The sequence below is a fragment of the Eucyclogobius newberryi genome, unplaced genomic scaffold, assembly GCF_026437365.1.
Source record: "Eucyclogobius newberryi isolate DKJ021-1_F unplaced genomic scaffold, fEucNew1.0.hap1 SCAF_13, whole genome shotgun sequence".
NCBI classification, from domain to species: Eukaryota; Metazoa; Chordata; class Actinopteri; order Gobiiformes; family Gobiidae; genus Eucyclogobius; species Eucyclogobius newberryi.
The window spans coordinates 11077162-11089543 of NW_027315757.1; the positions used below are offsets into that span (position 1 = coordinate 11077162).

General features: G+C 42.9%; 1 protein-coding gene across 1 annotated transcript; it reads left to right on the forward strand.

The window, feature by feature from the left end:
* Positions 1 to 6138: 6138 nt before the first annotated feature.
* Positions 6139 to 11353, forward strand: LOC140357973 (ATP-sensitive inward rectifier potassium channel 12-like). The gene is made up of 2 exons (XM_072442589.1): positions 6139 to 6612; positions 7955 to 11353. The coding sequence occupies exon 2, from the start codon at positions 8068 to 8070 to the stop codon at positions 9325 to 9327; it is 1260 nt and encodes a 419-aa protein (XP_072298690.1). The 5' UTR covers positions 6139 to 6612; positions 7955 to 8067; the 3' UTR covers positions 9328 to 11353.
* Positions 11354 to 12382: the final 1029 nt, after the last annotated feature.

Below are 12382 nucleotides of genomic sequence, written 5' to 3' on the forward strand. Positions count from 1 at the left end.
TCAAGTCCATAAATCATCACCAGATTAAGCATTTCTGCCATCAAATCACAATCATTACAAATGCATGTCTTCATTAGCAAGACATGCATTTGTAAGGGGAAGCTAGCATTTGTTTCTATCTCCTAAGTAATTCGTAATTCCCTTTAAAGCCAACATTATTTTTAAATTTACCTTTATTTAACCAGGAAAGGTATTCAAGAGCATGTTTAATTGATAACAATACAAATAATGCATAATATTTGTCCTTTAAATTGTTAAGCCCCAAAGACTATCTTAACGTGTTGTTTGTGTTATAGAATAATTTTGATAGTATAATTTTGTGAGCATTGTTTTATAGTAAGGTCTATTCCAGGTCCTGGAGAGGAGAATCAGACCGATAGTCGAACCTCGGATTCAGGAGGAGCAGAGTGGTTTTCGTCCCGGTCGTGGAACACTGGACCAGCTCTATACCCTCCATCGGGTGCTTGAGGGTTCATGGGAGTTTGCCCAACTAGTCCACATGTGCTTTGTGGATCTGGAGAAGGCTTTCGATCGTGTCCCTCGGGGTGTCCTTTGGGGGGTGCTCCGGGAGTACGGGGTCCGGGGCCCTTTGCTCAGGGCTGTCCGGTCCCTGTATGACCGGAGCAGGAGCTGTGTTCGCATTGCCGGCAGTAAGTCAGACCTGTTCCCAGTGCATGTTGGACTCCGCCAGGGCTGCCCTTTGTCACCGGTTCTGTTCATAGTTTTTATGGACAGAATTTCTAGGCGCAGTCAGGGGTCGGAGGGTGTCCGGTTTGGGGACCACAGGATCTCATCTCTGCTGTTTGCAGACGATGTTGTCCTGATGGCTCCATCAAACCCGGACCTGCAACATGCACGGGGACGGTTTGCAGCCGAGTGTGAAGCGGCTGGGATGAGAATCAGCACCTCCAAATCCGAAGCCATGGTTCTCGACCGGAAAAAGGTGGCTTGCCCTCTCCAGGTGGGTGGGGTGTCCTTGCCCCAAGTGGAGGAGTTCAAGTATCTCGGGGTCTTGTTCACGAGTGAGGGAAGGATGGAGCGTGAGATCGACAGGCGGATCGGTGCAGCGGCTGCAGTGATGCAGTCGCTGCATCGGACTGTTGTGGTAAAGAAGGAGCAAAGCTCTCGATTTATCGGACAATCTACGTTCCTACCCTCACCTATGGTCATGAGCTTTGGGTAGTGACCGAAAGGACAAGATCGCAGATACGATCGGTCGAAATGAGTTTCTTCCGTAGGGTGGCTGGGCGCCACGTGAGGAGCTCAGTCACAAGGAGGGAGCTCGGGGTAGAGCCGCTGCTCCTCCATGTCGAGAGGAGCCAGCTGAGGTGGCTCGGGCATCTCAGCTGCCCGAGCCACCTCAGCTGGCTTGGGCAGCTGAGGTGGGCGCCTCAGCTGGAGGTGCCCACTTGGGCGCCTCCCTGGAGAGGTGTTTCAGGCATGTCCCACTGGGAAGATGCCCCAGGACACCTTGGAGGGACTATGTCTCTCGGCTGGCCTGGGAACGCCTCGGGATCCCCCCGGAGGAGTTGGAAGAAGAGTCTGGGGAGAGGGAGGTCTGGGAGTACCTGCTTAGATTGCTGCCCCCGCGACCCGGCCCCGGATCAGCGGAAGAAAACAGATGGATGGATGTTTCACAATAAGATATTAACATAACATGACACGTTGTTGCTGCCCATTGTATTTTACGTAAACTTGGAAAAGTCTGAAGGACTGATTAGATGTTGAATATAGGCAATGTATTTATACTTCAACTCTTCATATAACATAAACCATTTAAAATAAGAATTATCTGTCCCACACAGTCTCTCTGGGAAACGTTCAGGATCAGCAAGAACTGCGCAGATCCGATCAGTGTGGTTCGACGGTGGAGTTCCTGGTTTAACCCTATTGGTCAGCACAAGGCTGCTGGGCCTTTTCCGACACCCTCATTGGACTCTTTAACTTTCGTCGATCATCCAGATGAGACGCAGCTAAACATGAACACACCTACTGCATACAGATTCAGTTTGGTCTGAAATTATTTTTTCTCTGAAGAAAATTGATGTGTAACTTGAAATATTTAGTTTAAAAAAATAGATTTATTGGAAAGACGTCCTGTTGTTGTATTATATGTATATTTCGAGAAGGCTACTTGATGATTGGGGATGGTGTTTTGCAGTACAATTGAGTGAGAAAGAAATAAGTGGTTTTGAGTCAGTTGTCTTTGTGGTGGTTTTGATCTTTTGTAAAAGAGGGTAACGCAGCAGATACAGGGGTTTTCAGTGAAGCAGTGGAGCTGCTGCAAGGTTCCATACAGAGAAATGCCAAGGTCGTACAACAGATACAAGTGCATCAGCAGTGACAATTGTCACAGAAGAGTAGTCCTGTGGAGAAAGAAAATATATATTTCATAGAACATTAGTTCCTACAATAATTGTAAAAGTTGTTTTTGTTACATTGCATTCTGTACAAAATAGCCATCGACTTAAATTACATTTTAAATTACATTTTTAAATTCATGTTGCCAACATTAAGAGATGCGGCTGACATGCGAATAAGTAAAAAGAAGCATTTTCTCAGCTCTTGAGCCTCAGTTGCAGGACAATACTAGGATTACTCAAACATGCAGGAATCAATCAAAATACAACTTTTAGAAAGATAATGATGATGCAACATTGTTATGAGAAGTAAACACACAGTAAAGTTGTTTTTGCAGAATATGTCTCTTATAAGAATGTAACAATTATCTGAAATAATTTCAAGTCCCCGTAGCAGAGACATGAAACCAAAGAAATATCCTGTGTATTCATTCTATGTGCAAACAACATGATCCCAAGGTTAAAAGTTCAAACCCACTGGCTTGACATCGCTCCTCCTTTAAATCTGACCACACACCAAGGCCATATCCTAAAAGCTTAGTCCAGTAAAGAAGACATATTTGCAGTGTGCACCTGTGAGCCAGGCTGGCCCACAAATGTTTGCGCCTCTTATGACGGATCTATGGTAGGAACACGAGAATACTCGTGCACCTGCTCAGGCTGTAAAAATAAGTGTCCCACTTAAACATGCAATGATCAATTATGCCCCCAGCAACCACAAGGAGAAAGACTGCTGCTTCATATAGGAATCAGCGTCATCCTGAGTATTCTCTTGAGCATCAGACAAACAAGGACAAAAACATAACAAAAACATGCAATCCACTTGAGATTCATCCCCTATAGTTAGGGTACCATACTGTGTATTGGACAAATAAAGCATATCATGAATTAAATAACAGCCAAATAACAATGGCAGTAAAATGTATATAAAAAATATGTTTTTGGCAGCACTTCAATTTCTGAATGCTCAGTCTGATGCCCTCTGGTGGTAATAGCTGGGACTGACCCATTTCCAAATGACATATTAGCAGTGTGGCTAACGGCGCTCAAAGACAGATGTTAAGTGATTAAAAAGACCTTCCACAGTAGAAATAAGTATATGGACTGGATTTGAACAGTGTCTGTTTTATGGAAGATCACTTTATCAAAAAGTATAATACTAATAATAACTAATAATAATATACTCTGATTAAATTGAAACTGATGCTTTAACTGGACTATGATGGGAATGCACAAGAAACCTATGCTTGATTTCATAAAGTATTTTATATTACAGCTCTTTACCCCCGACAGGCATCCAAAACACGTGCATAATAGTTCATAATCATTCAAACATTTCCCCCTCTAATGCAGCCTATGTCCCAAATGTGGTCCTGCTGGCCCAATTCGTCATTCCATCCACAGAGAAAAAGCCTTTAAATAACTGCCTGGGACCAGCTATCGACTGTGCTATCTTTGTCCCCATAGCACCCACCACATCTGGCCTGCCATCTCCTAAAGTCAACCCATGACCCATTTAGAGTCCTCACACCAAGAGGAACAATCCATGGTCTACACCCAATTCTGTAAAACACAGTCTACAAGAGGTTTCTAGAAGAGGTAGAAATAGATGTCTTTAAAACAAACTCCATAAGTGCATGTTGCATGTGAAACAGTGAGAGGAGTTTGTATTGACTTACTTTATATAAAGCTTTATTGACATTATAATGCATAAAATATTCTAAACACGGTTTAACAGGGTTACTTGTAAATGGACAATCCATTAGTACTGTAAAAGCAGACACAGCCTGTCTGGATGGCAGTAGAAATGTATTTATTGTTACTTTTGCCAGTCGAAAGGTGAAAAAGATCAAAAGGCTATTATATATTGTATTTGAAACTACTTTCCTTAAAAGACAAATGTGTCTTCACATTTACTCACTATTTTGACTACTTAAGTGAACAATACATCAATTCATTTTTTCCTTGCTTCTTCTGGGACTGAGTTGCAGGACAATCTTTTCCAAATGAACCTTCTCTAGTTCTTCCAGGGGGGTCCAGATCATTGCCTTGCAACTTGTCACCTCAACAATCTGATACAGTGTCAGCATTACTGCAGAAGCTCTGTCAATCCACTGTCAAGCGTCGTTCATTTGTGAACAAGACTCTGTGATAATTTAAAACTCCTTCTCTTGGAACTGGAGCTCTCCATCCACTTGCAGAGGCCAAGCCACCTTCATCAATTCAAGGTGAGATTCATGGCCTCGGATTTGAAAGTGCTGTCATTCCATTTGCTTCACACGTGGAAACAAACCTTTGCATGTTACAGATCCACGACATTTTCTACAAATATAGAAAATATTACAGATGAGATTTTGTGGTCCCCAAAGCGGCTCTCTTCTGGGCCCTGACATACGGGTAGACATTTTGTCCATAAAAAACTATAAACAGAACCGGTGACAAAGGGCAGCCCTGGTAGAGTCCAACATGCACCGGGAACAGGTCTGACTTACTGAAGGCAATGCAAACACAGCTCCTGCTCAGGTCATACAGGGGCCCTGAGCAAAGAGTCCTGGACCCCGTACTCCCTAAGCACCCCCTAGAGGACACACCGGTCTGCCAGTGCTAAGACACTGTCCCACCCAATGTTGTGTCAGCCAAAACAGGACAGATCTCATCCAGCCTCGGAGCTTTGACACTAAGGAGCTCATCTCTGTGACTTCAGCTTGACTGACGGATGAGTTTACCTCTGAGTCTTTATCTGCAGATGTGGAATTTGAGGAGAGCGTAAAACAATATTCCTTCTACTATGGTACCGTCTACCAAGTTCTCCCAGACCCATGTTTGCCTCCACAACAGCCTGTGAGCTGGCTCAGGAGTCTTACAAAAAGGACTCCTCTCTAGGACACTACAGAGTTTGCTGTGTCTAACATCCTTGTCTATTATCTATATTGGGGCCTATCGCTGGGTTTCAGATGACACCACAACATTCAATAATGAGATTTAATTCAGATGGGGGGCAGCTTCAGTTAACATTATTAAAATGCAGGGTACCGGAAGTTAGTGAGACAAAAGAAATCATCAGATGTGAATTTACCTTTTAGATATATTATGCCAAAGTACAATGTAATCAAGAGGGAAATCTGGCTCCTGGCCCCCATCAGGGCATATGATATCATCACATTCTAGAATCTGAAAACAACCATTATGTTAATGTGACTTTTGGGTTCATCATTTTTTATTCTAATGATTCATACTGCATTGTGTTTGAATATGTTAATAACTGATCTTCTGTATTCAAATAGTTTTCATCCTGAGGACTGGCAACGCTTGGTTCCTCCCACTGATGTCATGAAGTGGTGCACTTTTTCTCCAGGGAGTAACTGTGTGTAAGTTTAATAATCATTGCATTTGAATCTGCTTCTGTCGAGTTCATACGCTCTTTACTGGCAACAATTGTGTACTTTATTTTTTTATGCACATAAATGTTACTTTGATTAGTTTTTCATACATTCTATTATGTTATTATGTCTATAATATACTGTAGGAGCCACCATTTAGGATGTCCGGCTCTCATGGGCTTGTACAACACAGACACACCTGGATGAGTTTTAAATGTGCAAAGAGAGCCAATAGTTTGATCAATTTGACTAATTTCATATCCATCACAACATTTGTCACACTTTGCCCACAGTCCATCTCCTTCCCGGTCTACTGTTCCTGCGCTCTACACTACGATATGGGGCACAACTGCTGACACTCGTGGTCCAAGACTCGTTTGAGGACATGTTTTGTAGTTTGCAAATGCCAGCTATCTACAGTGACACAGCGCGAGGGAGGGAGGGAGGTAGTGAGGGGGAGAGCCATGAGCGCTGGTGCACTGGATGTGGGATACTGAGTGGGTTCAGCACCACAGATAGATCAGATGGCAGATATTCTCAATGTGTCAGACAGGGTAAGACTGACAAGTCAAGAGAACCGCACACATATGTTTTGGACCATTTTTGTGGACTCTTTGCAAGGTTTTTGGATATTGTAAGTGTTGCCGACTACAAATTGCAATCTGGAATGAACATTTTGAATGAGTGAGAGATGAGTTCTATCTACAACTAATGTTTTTGAGCTATGACATGACGATACTTTTTTTGTTGGAGGAGTTTATAACAGCTCCAAGTATAACAACAAGCTAAAGAACCATGCAAGAACGCAGCAAGAGACTTCACCTGGAAGACGACATGGGGGACCAACATTGACCAAACCATCTGCTCACAAGGTTAGCCAATACATAAATTTGTATCGAATTGTCATTTTATATTATCGTGGTGTTAAAAGTCTGGTGGCAAACAATAAGTGTTAAGCTCAAAGCGTGGCACACCAGACTTCTAGATATTAATATCCTCAACATCCTGGCTCCTAGCAACTGAGCTTTGAGGAGCTGCTACTTTTAAAAAGACACACACACACATGCCCATTAAGTCGCGGAGATTATGGGTCCTACTTTATCAATGGTAGGTTTACATTGTGCAATCTTTAGAGTTCATGCTAAAGTTTTAAATAAATCCACCAAACACGCTGCACCTGTTGTTTGGAGGGGAGCACATGCCCACAGAGTGTAAGGACATCTGCGTCTGCTCCACCTACAGCTCGCTCTCATTTACGGGCTTTAGCACCTAGATCCCACTTAGTGTAACCGTGGAAGTACGTTTTTTATATACATGTCAATCACAGTGTATACGACAAATGTATGATGAGGTATAATAACAGGTTCCTGATTGGGCTTTCACAGTTCTTTGCACACAATCTCTGCACAATCTACCCTCTTGTGTAGGTGCTAAATAAGTGGAGGATCTGTTATGGTCTAAACTTAAATAAGAAACATATTCAATCTTTGAGATGTCTTTGTTGTGTGCTGTGCTGTGCTGTGAGCTTGGGATAATAAGCTAAATGTGACTTAGGAAGGATTAAGGTTAAATATTATCTAGAGTTCAAGTTTACTGCATTTTTAAGAACATGGTAAAAACAAAAAAGGTTTGTGCTATAATCATAAAACTGGCATTGAACTTACCATGTCTGTACGGATTTGAACCTTATATTCAGAATTAAGTCCTTGTTGGTACAGACACTGTAGTTCTGTTGTACAATGTCCTGTTGCTGGGACATAGATTTTGATAGTCTCAAGGGAATCAGCAGTACTCTAGGGGCTGTAATCATCTGCCAGTGGAAAAGGAGAACATACGTCACATAAAATGGCAGGGCATTGGATTAGCTGGCTATTTCTGTGCTGTGTTTACCACACAAACATGTATTGTATACACCATGAGTGTTTGAAAATGTAATTTAAAATTACAAATGATTTATGTTTGAGGAAACAGCCCGTCTATGTCAGAATTATCTTATAACTCGCCTGCTCCAGGGTTATTTAGGGTTATGAGGTTATAGGCTAAATAGGCGTTGTGGGACACATGGGCATGTGATATCGGTCACTGTATTTGGTTAAGATGTTTGTTGAGCTTTTTTGTCATCATTTTTTGTTTTAATATGGATGTTTACGAGCCAATTGTGCCATTTACAAATGATCAATAATGAGTAATATTTGACATGTCTTACATTCACAGACACGTCCTCCATGTGTCCCCTGTCACCCGCCCTGCTCTGCACCCTGAGGTCTTGTGACCCTGTTTGTCTGGACACTGTTGCATGAAGCAGGTGCATCACAGCTCACAGAGGCATGAGCGTGGAGAGGTCCAACCACCACAGCTTTGTGTCTTGTGAAGACGAAAGCTTTAGACTCAGTAAAATGCCTGCTGTTGGCACTTTTGGCAATGGCAAAATCCACACACGACGGCGATACCACACACGCTTTGTCAGTAAGAGTGGACAGTGCAACATCCAGTTCTCCAACATGGAGGAGCTGTCACAGAGGTACTTGTCTGACATTTTCACCACCTGCGTGGACATACGATGGAGGTTCATGTTCCTGCTCTTCAGCCTGGCCTTTGTGTCGTCCTGGCTGCTGTTTGGTCTGGGGTACTGGGTCATCGGCACGCTGCACGGGGACATGGAAAACAATGATGACAGTTTTGTTCCCTGTGTGACACTAGTGAGGTCCTTTGTGTCAGCGTTTCTGTTTTCAGTTGAGACCCAGACGACTATAGGGTACGGATCTCGCTGTGTGACAGAGGAGTGCCCTGGTGCTGTATTTTTGGTGGTCTTTCAGTCCATCATGGGCTGCATCATTGATGCCTTCATGATCGGTGCCATCATGGCCAAGATGGCGCGGCCTAAGAAACGTGCTGAAACTCTCCTGTTCAGTCAGAATGCAGTCATTGCCATGCGTGATGGAAAATTGTGCCTCATGTTTCGAGTGGCGAATTTGAGGAAGAGCCAAATAGTGGAGGCTCACGTCCGGGCCCAGCTGGTGAAGCCTCGGTACACAGAGGAAGGAGAATACATCCCTCTGGACCAGCTGGACATGAATGTGGGCTACGACAAAGGCACGGACCGCCTGTTCCTGGTCACTCCCCTCACAGTCATCCATGAGATAGATGAAGAGAGTCCCCTGTTTGGCATCAGCAAACAAGACCTGGAGACCACAGACTTCGAGATCGTCATCATTCTGGAGGGTCTGGTGGAGGCCACCGCCATGACCACTCAGGCGCGTACCTCCTACCTGCCTTCTGAGATCCTGTGGGGGCATCGCTTTGAACCAGTGGTCTTCGAGGAGAAGAGCCTATACAGGATAGACTACTCTTATTTTCACAAAACATTTGAAGTACCATCCACACCAAGATGTAGTGCCAAGGACATTGAGGAGAGGAACTTCCCTACATCTGGGGCTAACTCCTTCTGCTACGAGAACGAGCTAGCCTTCATCAGCCGGGAGGAGGAGGAGGAGACCAAGGAGCACAGAGCACAGCAGAAGCGCCTGTCAGGATTGTCCACTTCAGACAGTGACCCTGCATCTTCTCGCAGAGAGTCTGAGATCTAAGGGGGTCCTTTTCTCTGCCCGATCTGTGGACGACACACAGGCCCAGTGACTGTCAGCGCAGTGGCACGAGGAGCCTGACCATGAGCAGCCGAGGGCATATCTGAAACAGTTTTGCTTTCCTCAAGTATATGAAAAGATACAGGGTAATTGTTAATTTGAACAAAAATCTAAGTGAAAAGTTTTTTGCAAATAACTTTTATAAGATAATTTTAAGAGAAAACTGTGGATCAATGAAAATGTTCATGAATGGATGGCACTTAAATATAGATGTTAGGTACATGATTTTTATGAAGGCAAAAGTTCTCATTTCTAGAATCAAACAACAATTAAGTCGTATGTTGATATGAACTTTGATGTCAAGCTTAACCCTTCAGTATTGTTTCATTGTCTGAGCACAGTCTGTATGCAAATGCTGAGTCTGTTTCCAGCCCATCACACCAACTGTTAAACCCCAACAAAAATGGCCATCGGAAATAAGTACTTCTTCTCTACAAATACTCATGTTTGTCATATCTCAGAAGATCAAAACTAAAACACAGTCAGACTATGTTCTAAGATCATCCAAGGGTTCAAGGGTTCACAATATTTCAAAATGTATGGGACTAATCTTGTTAACTTCTTAAAACAATTTTGATCAGTCTGAGCAAGTCTATCAAGCAGAGCCGTGGCCAATGGCTTAACTATGCACATGTAGTGGGGCCCGCATCCTCAAGGGGGCGCACTTATTTTTATCTTGTCTGAGCAGCTGTTGAGTTTTGCAGATGTTTGCTTGGATAATAAACACTTATAGAAGGATTACAAAAAAGAGTATATTACAATCAAATCTGCCCCCTTTTGCATTTGACATAGGGCCCCTGGCTAGGGCCCTGAGCGAGCACAGGTGTGCTTACAAAGCTATTGGGTCAGAACAGCTACACTTTCAATTGTTACAGGTGAGATGAATTAGCTTTGGCTCTATGTTTGATCAATTTCCAGCCCTTATTTGGGTTACCTCCTACACCTGACTGCCTTCTCAGCAAAAGCACGCACACATTTTGTATTTTTATATCCTGCTGACGTGCTGAATAAACGAGCTTAGGACCTAGGAGCTCAGGGAAAAACAAGTGCTTCCACAAGAGCTCCTGTTCCAGTCAGATATGTAATCCTCCCTGTCCTGTACATACAAATGAGAGGTTGTTTATTTATTTATTTATTCTGGTCCCGCGACCTTTTCAGACCGACTAGCAGCTACACTGTAGGCACTTAACAGACATTGTCATCATAAGCCATGTTTGAGCTAGATGGACTCTTAATAGCGTCTGCATTTGACCTCCCGTCTTCCACTGAGAGCATTTGAAGCAATCTCAGCTTCTTTGCATTCTTGATCGTGCCAATTGTGAGAAAATTATTTATGCAGTGACTGGCAGTATTGAATACCACAATAAAATATACCAGACCAAAAGGTCCTTCGAAGTTCTTTTATGCACATACATAAACGTGTAAAGCAGAGGAAACACGATACGGATCTTAAGCTAAACCAAAAACATTTTGAGTGGTCACGTATAGTAAAGTACATTGTTGCTCATTTCCAATGGGGTCAAGCTAATAGTTTTAAAGATGTATTTGATGTTTTATTTGATACATTGATCCCACAATGCTGAGGCCGGCACAGAGCATATTTCCTGCAACAAATCGCCTTGGCCATAATGCAGGAGCAAGGTCATCAAGCTCAATTGTCTTGTAACAATGTCAGAAATATCATGAAACATGATCAATATTTTACATCATATAAATGTACTTAACTGTTTTTGCAGAGTAGAAGACTGAGATTTGGGGGTCCGGGATCAACAGGGGGTCAGGGGTTTCTCCTTTCACTCTTATGTAACACAGGGGGAATGTTTAATATGAGCGCACAGACCTGGCAGGGCACTTGATGTGACGGCCCTGTGACCTTGACCACTGGAGAGGACGCACGTCGTACAAAACAGTCCAATCCAATCTGTCACCAACGTGTATTTTGGAGTTGGAATAGAGTACAGCTCTTGCAACTCATAAACAAGAAGTCTGTGTTAAAGTAACTCCATGTAACTTGGTGGCACCTGCAGGATTCCATAGAAACACTTTGGAACATTCTCCATGACGATGGATACTTTTAATGCCACACTGTGGACCTTTATAGCCAAAGGAAAAACATTTCTACAGAGAAAAGCAGGTGGAGGCTCCACCTCCTTCAGGCTGAGTATGAGTCAGGTTTGTGGAGATGCAATAAAAACATAGTGAAAAAACATGCTGTTATTTTAGTCGATTGTTTTCTTTAAAAAAAAAAAAAAGGTGTTTAATGCCATGTAAAATGATAATGTTTTTATGTGTGTATCTAAAGGTTTTTAAGGGCCCTACTCTCTCCTGGAAGCAGGAATAAGCTGTTGTAAAAATATGAATGTACCGTATGTGCAGCTTTTTTCATTGCCGATAGTTTAAATTAAAGAAAGTGGTGCTGCTCTACTTATGGAGTGTTCTCAGATGAACTTGTATAAATTTGGATGCCCCCCACCTGCTGTGCAGTGGAGGAGGAACAACAAGTGGGCTGACCACTGCCACTACAGCTGCATACAGCTCACTGACCAACTGTTAGATCATGACTCTCACAAACACCATGGGCCTGTGACTTCCATTATTTGAAGTTTAAACTTCTTATTATTGTGGGTTTAGGTGGAAAAAAGAACACGAGCTGTTGAATGGAAGATTAGAGGCTGACCAAGCACATTGGAATGTCCAGGATGCAGCTGATATTCTGAAAGCTGCTCCTATTCTGAAAGTGATATGAAATATGAATGACAAGTGAAAGTGTCGACATCGTCTTTAGTACTGACTGACTGCTTTCATCTTTCAGAGCGTACGTCTATTCACGTCACGCCTTCTGGTGACTACAGCATCAACAGGTTTTAGAAGGTAACCATTTGAATTAGGACTTAAGCAGAGAACTTGTTTAAATGCATTTTGTGCTTTCCATTCATAACACACTTAACCTGTTTGGATTCCACAGGATTCATATGAACACTACTATCACATGTACTCA

Bases quoted from the DNA above. Each gene is read 5' to 3' on its own strand.
- LOC140357973 (XM_072442589.1), top strand. From the start codon at position 8,068: ATGAGCGTGGAGAGGTCCAACCACCACAGCTTTGTGTCTTGTGAAGAC.